This window comes from Macrobrachium rosenbergii, chromosome 40 (genome assembly GCF_040412425.1).
Source record: "Macrobrachium rosenbergii isolate ZJJX-2024 chromosome 40, ASM4041242v1, whole genome shotgun sequence".
Taxonomy (NCBI): Eukaryota; Metazoa; Arthropoda; class Malacostraca; order Decapoda; family Palaemonidae; genus Macrobrachium; species Macrobrachium rosenbergii.
The window spans coordinates 16,620,174-16,645,289 of record NC_089780.1 but is presented as its reverse complement, the minus strand read 5'-3'; the positions used below and the strand labels follow the sequence as shown (position 1 = coordinate 16,645,289).

Sequence of the window (25,116 nt, the reverse complement as noted above, 5' to 3'; positions counted from 1 at the left end):
CTTCTTGATGAATGTTATAAAATAATAATAAAAAAAAACTATTCAATGTAGTTTCTTAAGTCATCATAATTTTGAAACTCACTTTTTACTTAAAAAAAATTAGTCGGATTTACCCTCGAGATACATAAATGAGGAGGAATAAAAAATGTCTTTAAGGAAATATTTAATTTAATGTTACAAAAGTCATTCAAAATCTAAAGAAAATACCAAGTCTTTAGCCTAAACATTTTATCACAAATTGAGCACTTTCGTATTCCTAAATACATGTCACTTGGTAGTAACCAGAGTTACTGAAGCATCTACTCCTTTAGGTCAGTGGATTCGCTAACGGTATTCTGGCACAGCATTCTGACCTCAGCATTTGAGTGAAATGACAATAGAATGGGCTGGTGTGAATGCTACAGGACAGGCCAAGTTGTACCATCATATCGTCACAAGCTATGTAAACGTTTAGGGTCAAGTCGTATCATCCTGTGATCGTCCTGACACAAACAGAACAATTATTTTTTTCGGACACGTTAAATGCTGATGTCACCACAGGGAATTATTAATGAAACTTATTAGTCATGGCATGAGAGAGTGATTCTAGCACTCTCAGTACATAGCAATATAATCTATTTTACTTCATGATGTGTATCAAGTACAACTACATGAAGTAAGGTATGTTGTCTTGTATACATACAACCTATTTCTTGTGTGTAACGCGTTTAAAAAGAGAACTTCTGTAAGGCACGCTCACAGATGCTTCATGGTGTAGATAGGAAGTAACACTACAACGTAAATATCATACCAGCACCCTTTCACTTACAACGTAAATGAATAATAAAAGCACTGAATTTGCTGTCTCAATCATTTGCAAGGCAAACTTGTTTAGCAACAAGAGGTTGAAAAGAGGTCTCCAGCTCTTAGTTGCCTCCTTCATAAGAAGAGACAGGAATAGTACCAGTTATTGTGTGGTGGTGGTGGAGGAGGGGGGTTTTCTTAAAGGAAATGCTTGGAAAGGACAGTGAAAGAGCTGGGAAGACTCCCTGTCCTTCCTCAAGGAAGAAGATTGGGCTACTGGTTTAGGTTTGGAAAGAGCAGACTTCCTCCTTCCCGCAGAAACTGAAGGTTTACCTACACCTGAAAAGTCTGGCCACAGCAGACCTCGAAACCACTTGACAAAAAATACTCCTTTAAATTTATTTTCATAATACAGTACACTTGAGTATTACTACTTTGAACAAAAACACATTTCTGTACTTGAATAAAAACATAAGATTGAAGAAATGTTACTTAATATGAAAATAGAAGTGAATTTCATATTTATAATTCTGTAAACTTATTACTTACTCTACTTATCTGAGCAATCTGAAACATTCTAGTCATTTTTCTGTCCTAAAATTCTCCATGTTGTGCACTGTCTAGATTTATTATTATTGGATAATTCAAATAAAGTTTTATTTTGTAGGTGGCATGTCAAATACAATTTTTTAAATCACTTTATTGTATTCTTCATAATTGTACTTATAATAAAAGGTAATGTGCACAATTGGGGAGCTCAGAATAACTTCATGTCAGAAAAAAAAAGCAAAATATCAAGTGGCTGTAATTTCTAAATCATTTGTTTTTAGTTGCTGTGATAAGTTATTTACATAATTATTTCTGTCTTACAGTCAAAAACTGCATATGTTAAATAAAGAATTTTTTGATATTCACAGTTTTGTATTCCATATTTCATTTTCATGAAGATATAAGAACCTTTATACTGGCACATTTTAGGCCATATTTTTTTTACAGCCTGCACTGAAAAGTACTGTGATTAAGATATTAACAGTTCATCTATGCTGCATACTACATATCATAGTGTATAGTTAGTAGTGCAAACATGTTAGCAATTTATCTTCACTCCAGACAGATATAAATATCCTGTACATATTACTGTACATATAAAAAAATGATTGTATAAGAGTCTTCAAGGTGAAAATTATAGAATGACTGTGCTTGACACCCAAGTATTTGCGAGTTTCTAAATATGACTGTAACAAACTAATAAGTCAGACACTGTTAAAACATTTTTGCATTCTACAAAACTACAGTGAACAAAAAGGAAAAATACCATACACTGTGAACCAAGGCTAACGTTTTGATATAGCCTTTTGCCTGATCAGTAAGATCAATGTATAATGTAGGTATTATTGAAAAGTTTTACTTACGTTAAATGACTGAAGCCTTCATGTACAAAACTGACTCATTTATTTGTTGATTAGAGTGTTTTTTGGGAGCAAATTGGGCCAACCATACCATGCATCAGCAATTCCTAAACCCAGAAACTTATATCCCTTATCCGTAAGATATTCCGTTAAATAATCAACCCCCTCAGGGATATGAGCAACTTCGATACACATTAATCGAAAAGTCACTTTGTCCCACGGAATCGTCTTCAGTACCTGTAAGAAAAATACGACACTATAGTAAAAATATTAAAAATTTTCGGTATGAAGTCCAGCGCTTATGCGGTCCCTGATTTACTGTGCAAAACTTTTCATTAGTTATATTTCTGGTAATGCATTTTATTTTCAAAATCTTATCTAAAGTCTACAGCCATTGTGTACTTGTAACATTTACTACACTGGGATTTGAATCATTTTTCATAGTAGAGTAAATCATTGCACTGATAGATATAGTACTAACTTTAACCTCAAATGCCTCAATATCCAACGACATGAAGTCTACAACCTTGACATCCAAGGCTCGAAGAATAGAGTACAAGGGAATACCCTTAACAATGATGCCACTGTTACTGAGGTGGCTGTGTGTCCCGAAGCCAGGTGTAGGCCTGCAAAGTGAGAAGTTTTAGTGCTTAATATTGATCATGAAAGCCTATGGATAAGGAGAAAAAAAAAAAAAAACTATGGTTAGAAGCATTCATAAGTTACTTTGATAGCCCATCTCCTTTTTCTTTCATATTTTCCCCCAATTTTCTGAACACTAGTTTTCTGCATAATGTTTTATTCATTAAAGCATTTCTGAAAATAATCCTTCCAAAGCCACAAGCTTGTTTCACATTAACCTTAAAAAGCAGCATATATTAGCCTATCAAAATTCAAGTACTGTACTGCAAGTGGTAAATAATATCACGGGATTGTATGACAAGTTTGTATGTGTATGAAAAATCCATCCTTGCATGTGGTAGATATGGGTTTAGGAGTTGAAACAACCAAAGCTCGTTAAAAAACCTTGGGGAATAGTGACACGTTTTGTTGCTGTTATACCGAGGTGTTCTTATACCACAATGGACTCTTGTTCTTGAAGTAGCCCATAAAAATACTGTACAGTACACTGATTCAGAGCTAATGTTTTGATATTTATCACACCATAGCCTTTTGCCAGATCAATGAGATCAATATATAAGTGTCACTGGAAAGTTTTACTTATGTTAAATTACTGAAGCCTTCATTTACAGAACTGACTTCTTTATTTGTTGATTACAGCTAGTCATGGTGGTGCAAGGATGTGTCTTTTGGGAGTAAATCAGGCCAACCTTACCATGAAGCAGCATATCCTAAACCCAGAAACTTGCATCCCTTATTCATAAGATATTTAGTTAATCAACACCTTCATAATGCTAATGCATTAGGTTGACAGGACTAACGGACCAACAGGGTTAACAGATGAATCTTAAGAGGTTAGGAGAACCTTTGAGATGAAAAATGGCAATGCTCGAAGACCACCAGGAAAAATAGTGATCAGAAGAAAGCAGCTCACGAACTAGTCACTTATGAACAAAACAGAACATCTGTATACAGAAACATGATAAAGGAAGGAATGGACAAATAAAAATGAGAAAACGTATCGCAATAACAGCATATAAGGAAAAGGAGAGAGGAACAAGACTGACAAAACATACTATGAAAGGGATGAGAAAGAGAAAAAGAGAAGAGAGAGCTTGGCAATGATTGCAACCCATATTCATGCAGGATATCAAAAGCAATTGAGACTATTTATTTTTAAAATTTATACAGGACTGTTTAACTTGTGTATGGATGTTAAGCAACAGAGATGCTGTAACACATTAAGTTTTCAGGGGTCATGAAAAGAAGTCAGTCACAATACAGAACAATTAAGCTGTTAGGGGTCATGAAAAGAGGTCTGTCACAATTCACAACAATTAAGTTTTCAGGGGTCATGAAAATAAGTCTGTTACAATTTAGAACAATTAAGTTTTCAGGGGTCATGAAAAGAAGTCTGTCACAATTTAGAACAATTAAGTTTTCAGGGGTCATGAAAATAAGTCTGTTACAATTTAGAACAATTAAGTTTTCAGGGGTCATGAAAAGAAGTCTGTCACAATTTAGAACAATTAAGTTTTCAGGGGTCATGAAAAGAAGTCAGTCACAATTTAGAACAATAAGTTTTCAGGGGTCATGAAAAGAGGTATGTCACAATTCAGAACAATTAAGTTTTCAGGGGTCATGAAAATATGTCTGTTACAATTTAGAACCATTAAGTTTTCAGGGGTCATGAAAAGAAGTCTGTCACAATTTAGAACAATAAGTTTTCAGGGGTCATGAAAAGAAGTCTGTCACAATTCAGAACAATTAAGTTTTCAGGGGTCATGAAAAGAAGTCTGTCACAATTCAGAACAATTAAGTTTTCAGGGGTCATGAAAAGAAGTCTGTCACAATTCAGAAAAATCTTAGATGTAACAAAAGGTATTTTTCCAGTAAATATATGCTATCAGACCAGAATTTTGCATTGTTGATTCTAGTTTAAAATTAGATGATTTATTTAAATAATTTCTTTTCACTGGATTCTGTTTCCTACTAAATATTTTCACATACATTTCAATTTAAACTAAAATAAAAGTGTTGTGTTTACCTTTTATGGGAAACCAATAACCGAGACCTGTGAAGCAACTTTCACAAGCTCTAATGATTAATTCACTTTGCTACCTTTTCTTGAGCATATGTACATAGCAATGAAAATTCTCTCTCTTGTGAAAAACCCAATTTCTTCCTGTTCTTGAATGTTACTTCTCTACGTCAGCAGTAAAGCTACATAAAAATTGAGTTAGTATGTTACTTTAGTAGTTTCTACCTATACTTAACCAGTCTTAGTAACTCTTATGTTACTGATTACCAATCTCCATAATGAAAGCTTGGTTAAACAGCTGCTAAGCCCATTCCTTAAATACACTTTTAAATAAAGGATTAGAGTTAGTATGTTACTTTAGTAGTTTCTACCTATACTTAACCACTCTTAGTAATTCTTATGTTACTGATTACCAATCTCCATAATGAAAGCTAGGTTAAACAGGTGCTAAGTCCATTCCTTAAATACACTTTTAAATAAAGTGTTTGTGTACTGTAAATACTGCAGCCATTAGCAAGGCTACTTACTTGTAAAGCAGTACTCACTGAAAAGTAACATAAGAAGCATGGGGAGTAGTTGACAGAGCAGTATTGATGGTATATGCCTTTCTGTTTTTTTTCTCAAGCAAGTCGTAGATTTCTTTTAGTGGTTCTATCAGCAGTCCCCTCCATCCAAGTCTTCTCTCAAAAAATAAGCTGTTGCTGAAAAGTTCACCTTCTGATGCACCAACTTCGATGTAAAATCCATCTTCCTGCATAGAAGTTAAAGGGATTATTACACCTTATACTTTTAATGTATAAATAGTTTTAGTGAGATGGCATGAGGGAGCACTTTCACCTGTAATCTGCAAAGGTCATTTAAACTGAACTAGAAACAAGCCACTGTATAAAATGCGACAATACACAAGTAATTTGTTCAAGAAAAATGTGTCATTATCTTTACAGTCTTCTAATGCTCTAAGATATGTGTAAAAGCAAAAAGAGCAAATTAGCTACAGGTATTCATAACTTGTGGTAGTTTAAGTAAATAATGCCTATTTCATGAAGTAAAATGCTAGGATGTATCAAAATTCATAAACTACAATGAACTTTGTTGTAATGCAATGACAGGGAGAAAAATGTTGAGGACAAGCCAAACCTCTTTCCCATATTACACAAAAAAAGCTCCAGTTCTGTGGTTCAGCTGCAGAGCTAAAATTACCAAATAAGAATAAAGGTGAACTCTGGCTAGAAATAAGAACTAGAAAGAATTTCTTATAACTAGCTGCTTCATAGATATTGGTCTAGATTTTATCTGAGACGACAAAGGTCAGGATGTGTGTCTCAAGTTACGGAAGACAACTTCTTGGTCATTTTGGGCTGCACATTGGTAAAGCTTTCACCAGCAACAAGTGAAATATCAGAAACCATGTCAACCACTGGGTGGCTATTTATACCTAAGTGACAGAACCATCACACACAAACCCAATGAAAGACGAATAAAACTTTGCCAAGAAAAATGTCCAGCTAATCCCAATGACTAATGTAGCTCTTAAACAGCAGGTGATCCTGAATAGGGTCAAACACTTAGCTTATTAAAATTGCCTTCTCCAATTAACAGCGACTGGGTTAAAAATTAAGACATTATCAACACAAGTCCTACTGGACATGATTACTATAAGTTGTTCATACCTGCAAAGAGCTGGAATCATGCAAATGAAAGAAATGTTGTGCAAATCACTGATAATGAATATATGCTGGACTTCTATGAACAGTAATCAGGTTCTGCAACAGAAATTGTTTACATAATTGACTTCTGAATATTGAACTGTTAAATACTTTGGTCAAATCAACATCACCCATAGTGTGAGCACAGTGTTTATATCTCTTTTTGAAAAAGTTGTTAGCATCATAGCAAAATAATCTGTAATTCAAGGACAACTGGATAATTTCATACACATACTGTAATTATATTATGTCTTGTTTAGAATATTCTATATGATTTTGCATTTGAATCTTTGTTAAGTAAATCATTTTATATGTACTGCATTAATGTATCAAAAATCTGCAGCTTGTTTTCATTTGATTACAAGTACCCAGTTTGTATTCTGTCATAATTACAAGAAATTACTAAGAGACAAAAATGTGCACGTTAACCAACTTATCCTCATCCAAACCTACAGTCAACTGTAGATGTATATTCCTGTAAACAATGAAGACCACATTTGAGCCATTTCAGACAATGGCCACCAGAGTTAATCCAGACTGAATTTAAGACAGATTGTCAGCTAAATTATTTTCAATTTACAGTACAGTACTTGGAAATCCTGTATTTTTTTTAAATCAGAAAATGCATGCATGTTCTGCAATGCTGCCTCACTACAGTAAATTTGAAATTGGCTTTTGAACACAACAGATGGTACTACAGGCCTAATCAATGACTTTTCTAGTTGTGCATTTGGGCAAGGCTACTCTTGGCATGACACTAATCATACCATGAAAGTATCTCCAGACACATTCTGTTAGGATATATACTGTATATAAATAATGACACTGAAGGGCCAGTACCTTTTAATGGCAAACTTCAGTAGCTTTTAATATGGAGAAGGAGTTACCTCAGCAGTGAAATGAAAATGCTTTAGATCCAAACTGCACACATAAGGACAGGATAAAAAATCTAAATACAAAAGAAAAAGAAACAATATGATACTGTTCAACAGGAAAAATAAATTTTCAGAGTAAAACACCAAACTGAATGTCTCTGCACCTCTGGGTTGCGGGGACTTTGAAAAACCTAACTATTGTGATGTCACTTGGTAGGTGAATTTCAAAAAGATAGTACTGTAATGGTTATAGACTACCCCCTACACCATATGAGCTAGGCATGTGTTCTTCCAAAGTGACTTGTTGGAAAGTTCACAGAAAAATAAACTCAAGTCTTTCAAATACACCTGCCACTTCTGTTGCACTGCATCAGGAATACTTTTACAGAATTATATGTGCTAGTCTTCGAGTTTATTAAACTTTTTGTGTCTTATGCATAACAAAGGGGAAGGAATGAGATTTACTCACCATTCCATTCAGTATTTTGTTAGCAAACTCTGACTGGTTGTACTGTGAGTAATGAACCTCTTTAGGACGATTAAGTTTATACGGATGTGGTGAAGGAGGTTTCAGTAGTTCTCTGCGGATATAGCCTATGAGTCTGGGGTCATCCTGAGCTGCTCCCTACAGTTGAAACAATAATGTTAGCTATTTGAACAATTACCTTATTTATACATTTATGCTCATCAACTTGGTAAAAAACCTTAAAATATTTACAGTAATTTCCCTTTCTACTTTGCATTATAAAGAATTTTTAAATTTTATTTAATCAAATACTGTATTTTAACATGGTACTGTACATTTTATTTAATCAAATACTGTATTTTAACATGGTACTGTAACCACCTTTAGTTTTGAACTTTCATTACATTTAAGTACTTCATTACATTTAAGTAACTGCCAATGTTAATTTAGTCATAAGGCTTCATCAAACAAATAAAACATCATTCTTTGTGACTTAAGAGAATAATTCTTTTTCTAAAAATTAAACCTACTGAACTACTCCATGTATCATCAAAATTCATTAAAAATTCAGGAATTTTCTAACATGAAACTACTTCCTAGCATTGCCTACCTCTATCATTTTCAAGTTGTAGTATTATTACCATGGTCTGACACAAGTTCTTCTTTAATGGAAAATATTCTTCTGCACAAGTAATATAAACCTTAAATGATAGTATCTTGTGGGAAAAGTATGATGGAAATCACTTTACCTCCAAGTCATATTCAGGAATAAAACAGTTGTGGAGCCAGTCAGTTTCTTTGAGAGATTTCTCATCTGGAACAAATTTCAGCATTGGTGAGTCAAGCAGCATGACTGACTAGTACTTAAATGAATATGTATAAAACTAAATTAAGCAAAGGCAATGCTAAGATTACACTGGAACTGGGGATTTTGCAAGAAAAAAAAATACATGTTTTTGAGAATAAAAAAATTCACATACTGACATGCTCTAATAACAGTACTTTAACTTAAAGTTTTAAGGTCTATGGACATTCAATATTAAAAAGGTAAGCTATGGAGATTTTTTGCTTCAGACTTGTCATATCATATACAGTATTGTATGACTTTGATTTTTTTATTTGATGAACAAAATCCTAAGGCTGCTCCTCTTCTTAATTTTAAAAATAACCTTACAGTATTTTCGAGTAGCATCAATGCATGTTTCAGTAATTTTTCTATTTTTCTTTTGCTTTTACAAGGGAGAGGTATTAACCTTTTTTTTTATCTAATTACACTCGTTTGTCCATCCTGGTGTTGGTAAAAAGGAAGGTAAGGCTACTCACCTAGACTCTGATACTTTAAATAGGGACTGCTAGTCCCGTGCCCATACCCCAACAAATGGTTACTAGGGCTTATGTGACAGAAGCATCTAACGTTAATCCATCACTGGTGACCACCAACCCATGTACTAATTAGATGAAATGATGTTAGCTTCAACAACTGAGACACTAGAAACCTGGGAACAGTGCCTGTAGGCTATGACAGAACTTCTTCAGTGTGACTGCATAACTCTTCCTTTAATTATTTTTTTATTTGCTACTCAAAGATAAGAAATGGGCAACATGAGGTGGAGTTAAAAGTGTCAAGGTAAGTCCCCATGGAATTTGTAATGAAATGAAAAGTTATATAGAGTATCAGCCATTTTTGTTTCTTGAAAAGTAGCCAAAGGGCAAAAAACAGCACTAATATTTTAACTTTTCATGATGTAGGGTGCTTAATAAAATTTAATAAAATCATTTGACATTACAATATCCAATATGACAAACCTTGATGTTTTAAAAGTTCAGATTTAAAATATCTGTTCACAAAATACTTTGAAAAGCACACTATTGAAAAGAATCAGGAGGTTTGCAAGTTCAGCTCCTTAATTTGTTTGATTTAGTCTCAACTCAAGTATATTTCAATCAGGGGACAAACAGGTGGAAAAGAAGGATGCTCCTGCTGTTTATGACAATACTAACTGGACATTTAATTTGTGAATAGTTCATCTGATTCTTGTGCCTTTTACAAAACCTGTGAAATTTGTTAAGCGCCTTATGTCAGAGGAAGGTAAAGTAGAGTGCTATTGTGGGTGATGGCAAACTTAATGATATCTTTTATGCACAACAAACATAATTACGGCTATGACTCACCTGCCTTTATTGGGACTTTTTTTGATACAAAATAGAAACAAATCAGGATACTCATGGCTAAGAAGACAACATTCCTATGTTGTCCCAGTGAGTGCATCTCTCTGTAAAGTGAAAACAACATGATAAGGAAAATAGTATATGGTTGAGTCTGCTTCAGTTCCTTACACAAAAACCAGGACTAAAATTGAATATAACATACCAACAGGACACATTTTATTTTACAAATTCTTGAATGGTCTGTCTTTAGGCTCAAACTAAGAATTAATAATTAGCAAGACAAATCTGCACACTTTATACTATATTTTTAATTGAACATGTGTCACACAATGGTGTAATGTATGGTTTGTCAAGGAAGTGGCCAATGGCTTTATATCTGGTGTGATTAAAAACGTAAGCATTGTATATATAAAATTGTAATGTTTATTTACAGCACTTAATAACAATGTAATGTAATCCTTTGGACAGGCATAACTTCTGGGTGATCATAATTTGTCAGAATAGAATATAGAATTTTGTCCAAAGGCCAAGCACTGGGACCTATGAGGCCATCCAGCACTGACAGGGAAATTGACAGTAAGAAGTATTAAAGGTGTAACAGAAAGAAAACCTCACAGTTGCACTATGAAACAATTGTTAGGGGGTAGAAAGTCAGATGGAAGAAAGAGAATATGAATGGAGGTACAGTAAAAGGAATGAAAGACGTTGCAGCTAAGGGCCGAATTGATGCTGCAAAGACCCGTAAGTACAGTAATGCCTACAGTGTACCACGTGAGGTGCACTGGTGTGCTACCTCCCTGTGGAGAGAGGGCCTGTTAGGGATTATCTTTAGAACAGCTCCTTTCTTGAAGGAAAATGCAAAAATGAATTTCACTGAGCTGCATGCACTGTATTCTTTATCTGTGTGAGAAGACTGGACATGGGAGTTGCCTTACCTTCTGTCTTGTCTTTTCTAGCTACACCAACCACGGACTACGCCGCTGTCACCTCCCATCAAGCGAAGAACTGTCCGAATCCAATGACATTCCATGAGCACTGGGCAACAGGCTTGACAGAGGGGGGGCGACTGCCCGTGGGCAAACCCTACCAACCTCCCTTCAATCTCCGGTACGTCTTCTCCCCGGTGCCAGGGAGCGGGACACGGACCTTCGTCTAGGAGCACTAGTAGGACGGACAGCCACCTCCTCAGAAAGCACAACACTATCACTTTGCACAGCACTTGCACAAGGAACACTAGAAGCTTTATCTACAAAAGCTTCAAAAGACATAGCTAATTCCATGACCATGTTGGCCAGAAACTCAAATTTCTTATCGACCCAAGATTCGAGACTGGCACTAGTGTTGAGGTCAGAAGCATGAAAACTTGGTAAAGGAGTATGCGGTGAGACAGTTGGAGGGCTAAGGATGGGAAATACAGAAGGGATACAAGAAGAAGAAATAGTGCTATTCTCAACCACTGAAGGCAAAGGAGTAGCTTATATACTAGCTCTAATTTCGGCTCTAAGAGCCGCCTTCCTCCTTCTATCTCTATCAAGCTTTTCTGAATGAGATTTAAAAACCTTCCACTGTTGATCACCTCAATCCTGACAATCTGAGCATGTAACTTCCTTATTAGCCTACACTCCTGCCCCCTACATTTGATACACTTAGTATGAGAATCATAAGTAATCTTAACTAGTCTAGTTTTACAACCTTCAGTGCAGTACTGACCACTAGAAGAACTAGAGTCTGACATGCTAAATCAGTTAGAAATTATGTTAACCAAAGCTAACAGAATAACTAACAAAAAGGCCACACAAAATCCAAATACTTCACCAAAACTGAAACAAACATCCAAAAGATGATGAAAAAGGGACTGCACAAAACCACCAATGTCGATTGGGAGCCGGCAGAAAACTAATTGAAGTTTCCTGCTAAGTTGTACCTGTCGGTCCCGATAGTGGGCAGGTCCCTGTCACCTACACTAGCAATGGTAGCGCCACCAAGAAATTTGAATTTTTGGACTGCCATGGTAGGAAACTTGTAGCTTTGTAATTGCTTGGTAAGTCATTTATATAAAATTTCATTTTAATAATGATTTGCAAAATCTCAGTGACAGAATATGTATGCCTGAAACTAGCAATGTCTTTACCTTGTGATAAAGATGGATATCTGATACAGGACAATGAGTATGGCAAAAGCACAATAACCCAAAACAAAGCACGAGTCTCTTCCTAAATTCACTGGAGTATAGTAATGAAAGAGGCATGCAGGACAATGGGACAAGGTTCCAGTGGCAATAATTCTAAAAAATCCACAAGGAATACATCCTACCCAAACTTTCCCTTAACCCAGCCTTACAAAGGGGTGCATCTGCCAAAATTAATAAGAAGTTGTAGTACAATGATAGTGTAGTAGCGAATTGTTTGTTCTGACATATTGTATATGCAGACTGGTCCAGGCTACACTCTAACAGATTTAGGAAAATACTTGGGCTGTTGTTTTGAATCCATGTGCAGTTGCCACGTGCATCATTACTGAGCATCACAAATTCATCTTTAATAAGGTAAAAGATACAGAATATCAAGAACTGGGTAGTGTTGGTATATATACATATCTTCTTGCTTAAATTTTTGAAAATACATTAATTTCATTATCATTCAAAAATTTTACACACACACACACACACATTATATATATATATATATATATATATATATATATATATATATATATATATATATATATATATATATATGTGTGAAATCAGGTTAAACCTTGATTTTCACGGCCAATTTAGGAACTGATTTGAAAATCACCAAAGGAGGAGAGCTTCGCTTGACAGTCTCTTCCTAAATTTGTCAGGTTAGCCTACGGCCCTAAAGCACATCAGAATCTTCACTTATGACCATGCTAACTTGTCAAAAACAACCAATGACCTGCTTACCTTACAGAAGATGCAGAGGTTGAAAACCATCAGGTTTCAAACCTCTTTTAAACTTTCAGCTGGTCAAAGTTCATCGAATTGTATTAGATACCTATGTAAGGAGATTATGTCCTCGCTGATGGTGCTGGGCAGCCACTGAACTGATAAAACATGTTTCATTCATTTAAAAAACCTTGTAGTTTACCTCTGCTCTTGAACAAAGTAAGAGCTTACGGGTATGTGGTGATGGTGAAATACATACTTTGAGGCGGTGAATTTGTCGCGTGCTGAAACTTATTAAGACAAAATCTCACACTCGTGTCACATGCAGTTTCGCTTCCACTCTGAAACTGAAGAACAGCTGAAGGTATAACTTTATAATAGTTGCGCTGCCCGATTCCTGCCAGTTGTCGACCGGGACAGGTTCCTCAAAAATAAACAGACCTAATCTTTCCTATAATGCCAGGTCCTGACCTAGCCAGATCTTACCTACCTAACCTAATTTAGGGAGATGTGCCCTGACCTGGCCAAAGCCGCACCCTGGACCCCCCAAAAGAAAGGCAGTAACCTGTCCAGGTCAGCAACTTTAAAGAACCAGGCTGCACAACTTTTGTAAAGTTTTACCCTGCTGAAATCTGGATCAAAGAGTGTATACCAGTGGATATGAATCTTATCATTCTGATTAGTTGGATCTAAAAAAGAACTTGGGCTTGGCCGTGACCTAGGGGTAAAATTTTATAAGGTGCCAATAAGACTCCAGCCAGCCATTTTTGCACGAAAAACCATTTTGGGTTTTTCATGCAAAAATGATAGGGCACTAAAAGAACTGTAAAAAAACAATATAATTTACCTACGGGTGTTTGCTGGTTACAATTTTGCTGTATTAGCTATGGGGGGCAGTATCCTTACCTCATAAGTCGTAATTTGATTAATTTTTTATTTATCATTTGCGCATAGTGTTTATGGAGTTCAAAATAACGAGAATGAAGAGCTCTTTTCAAAAATGTTGGTTACAATTTCATAGTGTGTATTGGCAACTTATAAAATAATACCTGTTGGCCGGGCATAAGGTCAACAGGGTAAAATAGCACCCAGCACTGCCTTGAAACTATGTTGGTCACGGCACCAATTTTCATAACTCACTGGTGATATGTACTCGTCAAGCTGATGTTTATAAACCTAGTATAATGAAAATCAATTAGTATGAGCTATCAACACTAAATAGAAACATTACTAAGGAGGAGAAAATCACGGTCGGCTACCGTGTTTGTTGTAGTGGCCTGTCAGGGGTTACTCTTAGAACGTCTCCTCTCTTGAAGCCAAACTCTAAAATAAATTTCTTGGAATTGAAAGCGCTGTGCTCTTCTTTCTACATGTTTGAGACTCCTTGGTACGTGAGATTGCTCTATCTCCTGTAATGTCTGCATTCCATATTGTCTCTTCTAGACATGGGCCTCCATATATACGATCACCTCCAGAAATTTCAGCGAATACACACATTATAGACCAGAATAGAAAATGGAATTTAGGCCAAAAGCAAAGCGCTAGGGACCTTGAAGGTTATCAAGCGCTGATACGGAAATTGACGCCAAAAATGTTTGAAAGGCGTAGCAGGAGGAAAACATCGCAGTTGCGTTGTGGATAAGTTGTTAGAAGAGGGTGGAAAGTAAGACTGAAGAAAGAGAACTTGGATGGAGGTACAGTAAAAGGTATGAAAGGGGTTGCAGCTAAAGGCCGAAGGAACGCTGCAAAAACCCCTGAGTAATGTCTACAGTTCACCGCACTGACGGTACTAACCCCCTACGGGAAATTTGCTAAAATTTCACTAATATCGTACCGAATAATTATATAAAAACACGTTTCTGTATGAAATTAACGTGAGTATAAAAATTACGGAAAATTAAAACTTTCCTCTATTCTCGAAACTGCAACGCAGAAGGTTACTGGCCGGAAACTACACGAAAGAAAATTGAATCCATTTCAGAATTTATTCTTTGACGGCAAGCAATGAATGCTTAATGCAGTTCATTCGCTTTCCTAAATGCTTCAGTTCAGTAAACTGAGAAAAGTTCATTCCTTCATGTCCCCGTTCTATTCCGCCTCAGCTGCAAGTAACCTTTGAATCATCCCGCAGGAAGGTAATGCCGTCAGTCACGGAACTCACGGTCAGTGCAACTATGTGCGGGTGCACTGTAGACACCACGGAGGTGCGTTTGCGGCGTCCCTTCGGGCTATAGCTGCACTCACATTTTAGCCTTTTTCTTCATCATCACTCTGCATACTTTCTTCACTTTTTCTATCCTGCCTATAAGAGTTATTCCTTGGTGCAACTGTGAGGGTACTTACTGTCCCAGTTCCACTTTGCGCTTCAGCTCCTTTATTTTCTGGATAACTTTCATCCTGCTCTTCATCCGACCATTCCACCTCCCTCTTTTTACCGTCGTAAGTGCTGAGTGGCCGAAAGTGTCCCGGTGCCTGGCTTGACAGCGCACATTTTTGGAAAAGGAAATTAAACGAATCTTTCCTGCCTCGTTGTGAATAACCAAACGACAATCGTTTTCTAAATCAGCCCCAAACAGCACAAAGTAGTTTAGTACCTCCTGAAATTTCGTGCAGACAACACTGCGCGAATGCTCCTCTCCTGAAGGCACGGAACCCTTCCTACAGAAAGCGGAGAGAAGTTACGCACGAAGACTAAATAGATGATAAGCGCAGCTCGATACAAATCATTCTTCTTCTTCTAAATGAACAAAATACCATGCCTTTCGTTTGTGTCGTTTCCTCGCTTATATTTGGAGATCGAAAAGCGATCTTTCACGGATACATTCTTAAAAACGATGCGCATTTTTGTAAACTTTTAAAACTATTATTATTGTTAATGTTGTTGCTGTTGTTAAGTGGATAAAAGCTATTCATATGGAACAAGCCCAACGAATATGGAAGTGGTGCGAGGAAGTACTTCTTAAAGGAAATACAGATAGAAGAGAAACCACTTATTAAAAAAGCAAAAATAAATTAATAAATAGATAAACAGATGAAAATGTATTAAAATCCAAGAAGAACAGTATCAGGGTAGTAATGCATTGCATTTTCGCTTGAACTTCTTTAGTTCCAATTACACAACATCCTCTGGGAGGCTGTTCCACAGACCAACAATGTGAGGAATGAAGGGCCTCGGGAACTGAGAAGTTCGACAGCGAGGCACATTTACTACATATTGGTGCTGCTGTTCAGAGCATCTGGTTGCTCTCGGCAGATAAAGGGGATCAGGGATCAACTGCGAATGTGAAAAATCTCTGTTGAAATACAACTTATGAAAAAGTGACAAGCAAGAGACCATCCGTCGATGGTCCAAGTCACAGCAGCTACTATTAAGAAACAGAAACCTAACCTACCTCCACGAACCGCTGTCTAAAAAGAGATAAATTTCTGGCAGAAGCAGACATCCACATCGGAGAACAGTGTTCCAGTAAAGGAAGTACAAATGACCTAAAACAGGTTGCACTGGTTTTATCAGTTATAAATATATGAGGCCTTACAAACAATACCCAACTTTCGTGCGGCATTTGCTGAAACTTTCATCAGATATTTCTCAAAAAATAGATGCGAGTTAAAAGTTACACATAGAATGGTTAAAGCTTCAGACTCATTCAACAAATTTCCATTCACTTGAAGGGGAGGATAAGGTGGGAAATCTGTACGAGATCTGCTAATCAATAGTGTTATCGTTTTACTCGAGCTCAGCCTTATACCCCACCGACTACACCATTCCCTGATCAGGTCCATGTCCTGATTGAGGCTGAGGGCAGCTTCATTTCTCATAAGCGGAGACCTTACTACACCCACAAGTACATCACCGGCATACTGAACAATCTTGTTTTCCAGGTCAACAACCATATCACTTGTATGCACTAAAAAAAACAATGGACCAAGGACACTAACCTGTGGAACTCCAGACACAATACGTCTTGGTTCACTAAAGATCCCGTCCACAGCAACTCGTTGCTGCCTACCTGTAAGGAAATCTTGAAGTAATTCTAAAACATATCCACCTTCTTAAAAATAAGTGCCTTGTGATTTACTATATAGAAAGTAGCACTAAAATCTATTTGAATTACTCTGCACTCAAAACCCTTATCAAGGTTCCCTTGCAAATGGCATTTCTAAAAGAGCATCGAAGGTACCTAACTGCTTCCTGTATGCATATTGACTATCAGGTAATAATCCTTTAGATTTCACCTATTTATATAGTGGCTTAAAAATAGGTTTTTCAGCAACTTTGGAGAGCACAGGGAGAATACAGATTGGCCTGTAGTTACTGCAGTCTGCAGATATGCCACTCTCTGGAACAGGCACTGTATTACTAAGCTAGCGCTCATCCACAAAGATACTACGTCGACATAAAAATCTGTAGAGTCTAGTAATCTTGGGAGACAACACACTAGAAACTTTTTAAAAAAACAAAGGGAAGAAACCATCAGGATCATCTTCACCCCAGCTATCAAGACTATCCAGAATTTTCTTAACATCCCTGGAGCGAAATGCAAATTTTGTAAGAATAGGTTCAGGACGACAAGTATCAGGGAGAGGGACATCCTCAGCTGACTGCTTACCTTCAAAAGCTCGATGAAGCAGTTCAGCCTTTTCCCTAGGACCAGTAACCAGACTACCATCATCTGTTAGTAGTGGTGGAATGGAAGACGAGCCTGGCCCAGAGACAGATGATGCCAGTTTGGTCCACCACAGATGAGGCTGAGTAATTCCTTCAAGTTTCCTCTTCAAGGAATTACTGTAATTTCTCTCGGCTGTATGGTAAGTTCTATCCACAGCACGGCGAGACCCAACAAAAATGGTGTAATTTTCATTTGAACTATTTTGTCTCAATGCACTGAATTTGGTCCATTTGTCATGGTGGGCACGTCTACATGTACCATCAAACCATGGCTGGTCATTTGTCCTAAATTTGATGACCTTTCTAGGGACATATCTTATTAAAATATCCATTAGCATTTCATTTAAATTCTTCTTGGGATCAGGATCTAATATAGCAACTGAAATATTAAGTGCCTGACAAGCTTCAATAATGCCATCCCAATTCGCTCTGGATTTCAGCCACACCGTTTTTCCAGTGGTGGAATTAGGAATATACTGATTGACAGATATGTCCATCTCAATGGCACAAATGATCAGAAGTGCCTGTATATTCACAGGCCTTGGACTTACAACAGCTGGAGCATCTGTGAACGTGAGGTCTAATCTGTTATCAGAAATGTGAGTGGGTTCCTCAGTTAGCTGGACAAAATCGGGCGATACACAGTACTCAAGAGCAGACCGGCCATGTTGATCTGTGGAATTTGAATTTAGTCTCCACAAATAACGAATGAAGTTTTTGAATCTGCGACTGAGGCATACTAATCCTTTCCAAGATAAGTATATCTTAGTTTAACCAGACCACTGAGCTGGTTAACAGCTCTCCTAGGGCTGGCCCGAAGGATTAGATTTATTTTACGTGGCTAAGAACCAACTGGTTACCTAGCAACGGGACCTACAGCTTATTGTGGAATCCGAATCACATTATGACGAGAAGAGAATTTTTATCACCAGAAATAAATTCCTTTAATTCTTCATTCGCCGGTCGGAGAGTCGAACGCTGGGCCAACAGCGTGCTAGCCGAAAGTTCTACCTACCCCAGAAAATGACGAACCTTTCCAAGAGACAGTCATATAGAATCGTCGATACTTGGATTGCGGTAAACAGCAATACGTAAACATCGTAGAACTTGCTGAAAATTTTAAAATAAAGAACTTCTTGGCAACTATACTTTAAACTGACGCAGGAAAAATCTTCAAACAAGCAACGCTTGTTACGCAAAAAAATAAAAAAACCTGCTTGCAAGACCACGTCATAAGGAAAAGCGATTGGCGGGCTTGCAAGCGACGAGGAAAAGATGAAAGGATATATGGCTGTGATAACGTTACGATAACGCTGGATTATAGTACTGTTACCTTTCCGATGAAGAAATGAAAAGGTAAAACGAGGAAGCAGTTCCACTACTCAGCAACGCAAACCTGTTTTGTCTTCTTGCGTGGTACGATGTCCTCCGGGAAGACATTATTACCCAGGATGTCCAGAATCTCTCTCTCTCCCTGCGAGAGACCCTTAATTATTGGGAACGGAAAAAGCTTTCTCTCTCTCTCTATTTGCTTATATTCAAATAATTCTGTATTAAGTGTGCGTGTACACACGCGCGCATGCAAACACACACATTATATACATATATATATAGTCTATAAATTCACGGTGTAATTGATGAAAATAATTGTAGCTTTGTAACTATACGTGATAGAATTTATCTGTAAAAAGGATAAAAAAAAAGCTTGATGTGTCAAGGTTTTCCTGTTCTTCTGAAGTTTTATTTATTATTTGTTCTACCAATTATTTTTCACACCTTTCTATATATATATATATATATATATATATATATATACATATATATATATATATATATATACACATATATATATATATATATATATATATATATAGAGAGAGAGAGAGAGAGAGAGAGAGAGAGAGAGAGAGAGAGAGAGAGAGAGAGAGAGAGAGAGAGAGAGAGACTGAGATTATGTGCGTGCTTGTACTGTATGTTTGTGTGTTCAGGACATTTAGTTTACCATTTACCAACACTTCATTGGTATTCCTCTCCTTCCCCCTCCCCGAACCTTCGGAATTATAAGTATAGCCTTTTAACGAACAAACTGTCGTTCATTCTTCCCACACAGCCATACATCTCAAAAAGTTTTACTCTAAACTTTTTACCATCTTTTCGTGCTTCAACATTGCTCACTATTTCAATCCTTTTCATTCCTCTTATGTTACCTCAAAGATTATCGTAACAATTGACACCTTCAGTTTCTCATTTGCTATATCACGAGCCCTTACTAAATGACACTACCCTCTGTTGTCATTTTTGTTTCAACTAAGTAATAATCAGATATAACTCCAGCCACTCGTACTAATTCATTCATCAAGTTACTTTCCCACCAACACTGTACAGATACATATCATGTACAGCATTATTCTTCTTTTGCTACTCTGTAACCTACAAGCTATGCAGTCTTTCTCTATTACATTTTAGGAATTTAATCTCTGAGTGTTCCTAAGGGGAAGTAGTTTCTCTTTGGCCCATTACCGTTTATATTTTACAAACACATGTGGTTTGGCCTAAACGCAACCATTTTGATGATATTCCATTGGCAATGATCTCATCTGTGTGTAGACCTGTGACAGGTTAGGGCCGTGAATCCCCACAACCTGATATTTTCATTGGTAACGCTTAACTACATGCAGCCCTTCCTAGGTGTCATTTTCGGCTGAACATTCACTTTCAAAAAATAAATATATTCCATCCCTGTCGAAACCTCTCTATCCGAAGGAAACGTTTTTATTCTCCCCCGCTGACAAGTTTTGCATCTTGTTCTTATAGATTTCGGGGGTGTTATTATACATATTTCAGAAACAAGGTATTTTTGGGATAAATTTCACTGGTTTTCGTTCAAGAAAAACAGTTATGCAAATACGTATCTAGATTTGTTTACTAACCTGTGACGTGGCTGGTTAAAGTCAACTGCATTTTCCTCCATGACTGATTTTGCACTCAGATTTCCTCGTAATATTACAGTCCACTACCATTTCGTCTCGAGTGCCCGGTGGAGTAATTGCTCTTTGAGAAGTTCTGGTGATTAAGCTCGTAGCTGTTACAGCGGTACTACAGTTTTCCCATCAAATAACATACGTCGTTTTTTAGGCCTACTAAACAGCCAACCCCATTATTCACGTCTAGATTTAATGTGAAGCATTTTCTTGACCTGAATGCACTTTGGTAGAGCTTTCCAGATAGGAAAAGATGCATTTCTTCGGAATGAAATCATTATTATTCGCCGAAAGAGCCGCTCTTACTTGTGTGAGAAGATAATGAAACAAACCGCCTTCGGAAGAATTTATCTTTTCATCAGCGTCCTGTCAATGGCTGTTATTTTTCTCTTGGTGACTGCAGGCACAACTCCTCGGGTAAGGTAAACGTTTTAGATAATGCTTCACTTGAAACTTTACAAGTTTGGTGTAACGAACGATATTATTTTCCTGCAACACTGCAAAATAAGAGTAGGGACGAGTGTTGATTGTCGTCGGTGCCCGCTAAGAATAGCAAGTTTGGCGCTGGGAAATTAGGCTAGCAACCTCATCTCAGTGTATACTTACATGGAAGCTGAAAGGTTACAGCTTTTAAAGGCACATAGTTTCTTCCACTGTTTACTGCAGATTCGTTTCTTATATACGCTGCTCTTTTCCAGATATATTTTCGTATCAGAAAAGGCCATACATGACCGCCGTGGAACTGCAGATTCAACGGTTCCAAGCAACGGTCAACTTACGAGAAAATATGTTCCTGATGAAATTAACCAGAGACGTAGAAGCTTTCAAAATCACATCACCGATTCCGGGAAATCTCCCGTTCGGCACAAAACTGTAACGAAGAGGGAAATTGAAGGCTCAGAAAATTGGAACAAGAAAACCAAAGCGGTTAAATTCAAAGATCTGCCGCAAGAGGTCGCCACAGTTGCAGAGTCGACGAGCTCAGAGCAATTTCCGCCATACTTGGACCCTGATCGCTTCAAGTAAGTTTTTCTTTAAGTATCTTTGTTAAGTGTTGAGGTATAAAGTGTTATGTGGTTCGATAATGTTTGCTAGGCAAAGCAAAACAATAATGATGGCAATATATAATCCGTACTCCTAGGTTCATCTACCGGCGTGAGGGGATAAGCAAAAATGTCGCCAAAATCAACTTCATCGCCGAGAAAGTCAGATGGCGCCATAGCCTAGACAGCCAGAATGTGTGCAATTCGACGGATCCTTTTATCCTGGCCATCGTGGTTTCATCTGTAGCCAATCTCCAGCGAAGGGAATACATACGAAGGACGTGGGGTAACCCAAGACTTTACCCATACACTCAGATACGGCAAGTCGAGTCAAAGTATCCTCTAATAAGACGTTCTCTGACCGGGAGGTAACTCTTAAGAGTTGAACAACGTAACATAAACTTTCACAATCATACTTTATTGCTGAAATACGATCAACCACTGAGTGTAAAAAAGTCTACACTTCACTTCCATTAAGGAGAGTTGGTTCAATTCCTCCCAAACACAATTCAAATCTTTCTTTTCTTTTGTACACACCTCCTATACCTTTTTTTTTTTATTTCATCTGTGACTCAGTTATTCTCTCACCCTACCTTTATTTTATTCACACCTAAACTTCTCAATAAAACATTTTTTTGTCCTTACACAGAGAATGGATTTTGACAAATGCCTATATATATATATATATATATATATATATATATATATATATATATATATATTATATATACAATATATATATATATATATATATATATATATATATATATATATATATGTGTGTGTATATGAATATTTCTTACATATATACAGATGTGTATTTATCGTCGGGTTGACGACAGACAACGATCTTCAAGAAGCTATCGATGGGGAACACGATAGATACAGCGATGTCATTCAATATAACTACATCGATCTCTATGAGTAAGTTAATTTCGAAGGAGATTGAGATTTCAATTGTAATAATTTCTGGTTACGGAAAGGAATAAGCTTAAAAACCTATTATATATGTATATATATATATATATATATATATATATATATATATATATATATACATATGATGTTAATCATTAATTTTACTCGTGACATTTGCATATTTTCATATATCAGGACACAGATGATGTGTTAGTAATCGTATGCACTTTACACAAGAGATGATATGTAACTGCTCCTATATATACATACATACATTATATATATATATATATATATATATATATATATATATATATATATATATATATATATATATATATATATCCGTGAATAGTAATCCCGTACATTTCCCTATAAACAAAATAAAGGACAATGACATACAAGTCCGTGGCTCTGATGACTTGGGCGGCATCGCACTGTCCCCAAGCACCTTTCATTGCGAAAATAGACGATGACGTCATGATGGACCCGTTCGTTGTGAGCGATTACTTCAAGGCGGCTTTGAAGAATCCGCCAGATGTCCGGGTAAGTTTTTACACAATTCTTTCTCTCTGTATGACGAAGACAATAATAACAGTAACATAAGCCTTTTGGTATTATAAAAAAAAAAAAAAAACGTGAAATCGTGAATAACATTAAGGATGCAATACTGTTTATAGTACTACCATCCTCACCATTGAGAATGTTAGGCTGATAATTGCAGAAAAAACAATGATTTTAAATGAAACAACATTCTGGCAGAGATAGTGCAACCTGAAAAAGGCACCTGGAGTTATAAAAGCGCGATGTTTCACTACCTATATGCCTGGTTCCAAAGGCGGAAGTGAGTGAATCCTTCACTGGGTTGACAGTCAGGCGAGAGGACTGTACCTCCAACTCCCACCCCATAACTCACCTGTCGCTGAACCAGCTTACACCAAAGATATATCCATATAGTGTGAAGATTTGTACTATCGTGCAAAAAAAAAAAAAATATCTAGGGATGTGTAGAGATAAAAGATGCACCTGTTAAAAGACCATAACATCAAGTACGTAGATGGTTGTACAGACACGTTGCAAAGGCTATAATCCTGTATACCAAATTATTTTACAGAATGGTCTAGCGAAATCAGACGAGGGGCCAAGCCAATACTCACGAGACAGAGCAACATTTTACGTCTATGGTCGTTACAGACGTGCTGTTCCTCTGCGTTACACCAAGTGGGGAGTTTCTTGGGTAAGACCTCAGTCTCTGAGAGAGGTGTCCCTGGTAATGTAGAGAGAGAGTTGGTCATTTTGCTTTTCATTTAAATCAAGACCAAACAGAATTTACGGTGTTTAATGTTGGCGTTTTGTTTAATTATTTTTCAGTCTCAATAATTTCTCCTATCGCTCAACAAACTAAACCTCTTTAAAAATATTTTCCAGATAGATTTTAACCCTACTACATTGTAGAGAAATTGGTGATCAATCCCATTCCCTTCATTGTTAATATATTCTCAAAAGCATATTGGCATTGTGCAATAAAACGGTAATAAAAATACCTGCGTATACTATGCAAATAAACAAGATGGTTAAGTTTTTCTTCTTATAGCTCTCGAATGCAGATACGAGCTGAAAGTAGGTCCACTAAATTGAAGAATGTCACTTTCGGATTCAGGACCACTTTTCCTAACGGCATGAGACTAGCCTACAAACTGCTTTATATAAATAAAAATTAAATATATATATATATATATATATATATATTATATATATATATATATATATATATATATATATATATATATATATATATATATATATATATATACATACATACCTTTACTCTTTGCAGTTTGAGTATCCAGAGGACGTCTTCCCACTTTACACGAGTGGCCCTGCTTACGTATTTGGCAGAGAAGCATTGAAGATTATGGTGGAATACATCCCTTACGTACCCTATTTGAAACTGGAGGACGTTTTTACCACAGGGCTTCTTTCACATGCAGCTCAGATCGACCTCGTTGATGTAGGTAACATGGTCGAGTACGCGGAAGCTTCAGATTCTGAGTTTAACAAGAGGCAGATAATCCTGATGCAAACGGAAGCCAAGAGCAGACGAGAGGCTTGGGAGGGCGTACTTCAAAGAGCTCCAGTCAACATTAGTGTTCTTGGAACGCCATGGACGTGAGACTCCGGTTACAAACCAACACTTGTATTTGCTTATCGTAAGTGCTAACAATGTTGCAGACGTGTAAACCATGGCGCCACTAAAGTTAGCAAGGACGAAATACCAGATATCAAATATGTCGACTTATGGGTGGTGTTTCATTCCCCAAGAGAAGGGTCTCCCAAAGCTGTCAATAGGTCATCTTCGGTAATCTACAATTATACCAAAAAAGGTACCGTTTCCATGAAAAACGATTTGCACCATGGTCGCTCGGCTGCAATATTGTCTTTTCTTGTGATTGAAAAGACTAGCGTTTTTTCCTGGCAATTTCAAATACCATTTTTTTGGCGAAAATCACGTCATAGGCGTTTGGGC

The 25,116-nt window shown here is 36.8% G+C and overlaps 1 protein-coding gene and 1 long non-coding RNA gene across 6 annotated transcripts; one reads left to right on the top strand and one right to left on the bottom strand.

Moving 5' to 3' along the window:
• Positions 1 to 150: 150 nt before the first annotated feature.
• LOC136826181 (protein Star-like) lies at positions 151 to 24,700 on the bottom strand. 5 transcript variants are annotated; one of them, XM_067083233.1, is made up of 9 exons: positions 24,530 to 24,700; positions 23,747 to 23,856; positions 22,992 to 23,161; positions 10,074 to 10,174; positions 8,651 to 8,715; positions 7,905 to 8,060; positions 5,400 to 5,605; positions 2,674 to 2,818; positions 151 to 2,429 (listed from the first exon to the last, which is right to left on the bottom strand). In XM_067083233.1, exons 3-9 carry the CDS (start codon positions 23,069 to 23,071, stop codon positions 2,235 to 2,237), a joined length of 948 nt encoding a protein of 315 aa, XP_066939334.1. In that variant the 5' UTR covers positions 23,072 to 23,161; positions 23,747 to 23,856; positions 24,530 to 24,700; the 3' UTR covers positions 151 to 2,234. The 5 variants fall into 5 exon arrangements, with proteins under 5 accessions (XP_066939334.1, XP_066939336.1, XP_066939337.1 ...); XM_067083235.1 differs by lacking the exons at positions 22,992 to 23,161; positions 23,747 to 23,856; positions 24,530 to 24,700 and adding exons at positions 12,997 to 13,136; positions 13,238 to 13,325; positions 14,210 to 14,231; XM_067083234.1 differs by lacking the exons at positions 22,992 to 23,161; positions 23,747 to 23,856; positions 24,530 to 24,700 and adding an exon at positions 15,322 to 15,516 and having other exon boundaries at positions 364 to 482; positions 2,196 to 2,429.
• Positions 22,996 to 24,564, top strand: LOC136826184 (uncharacterized). Its single transcript, XR_010849535.1, has 3 exons — positions 22,996 to 23,135; positions 23,704 to 23,826; positions 24,427 to 24,564. It is a non-coding gene; the product is annotated as an uncharacterized lncRNA (long non-coding RNA).
• Positions 24,701 to 25,116: the final 416 nt, after the last annotated feature.

Coding starts and splice junctions, on each gene's coding strand:
- LOC136826181 (XM_067083233.1), bottom strand. CDS start 23,071: ATGACGTCATCGTCTATTTTCGCAATGAAAGGTGCTTGGGGACAGTGC. Junction 10,175..22,991: donor GTCATCAGAGCCACGGACTT/GTATGTCATTGT, acceptor TTCACTTTACAG/AGAGATGCACTCACTGGGAC. Junction 2,430..2,673: donor TTGAGGCATTTGAGGTTAAA/GTTAGTACTATA, acceptor TTTTTCTTACAG/GTACTGAAGACGATTCCGTG.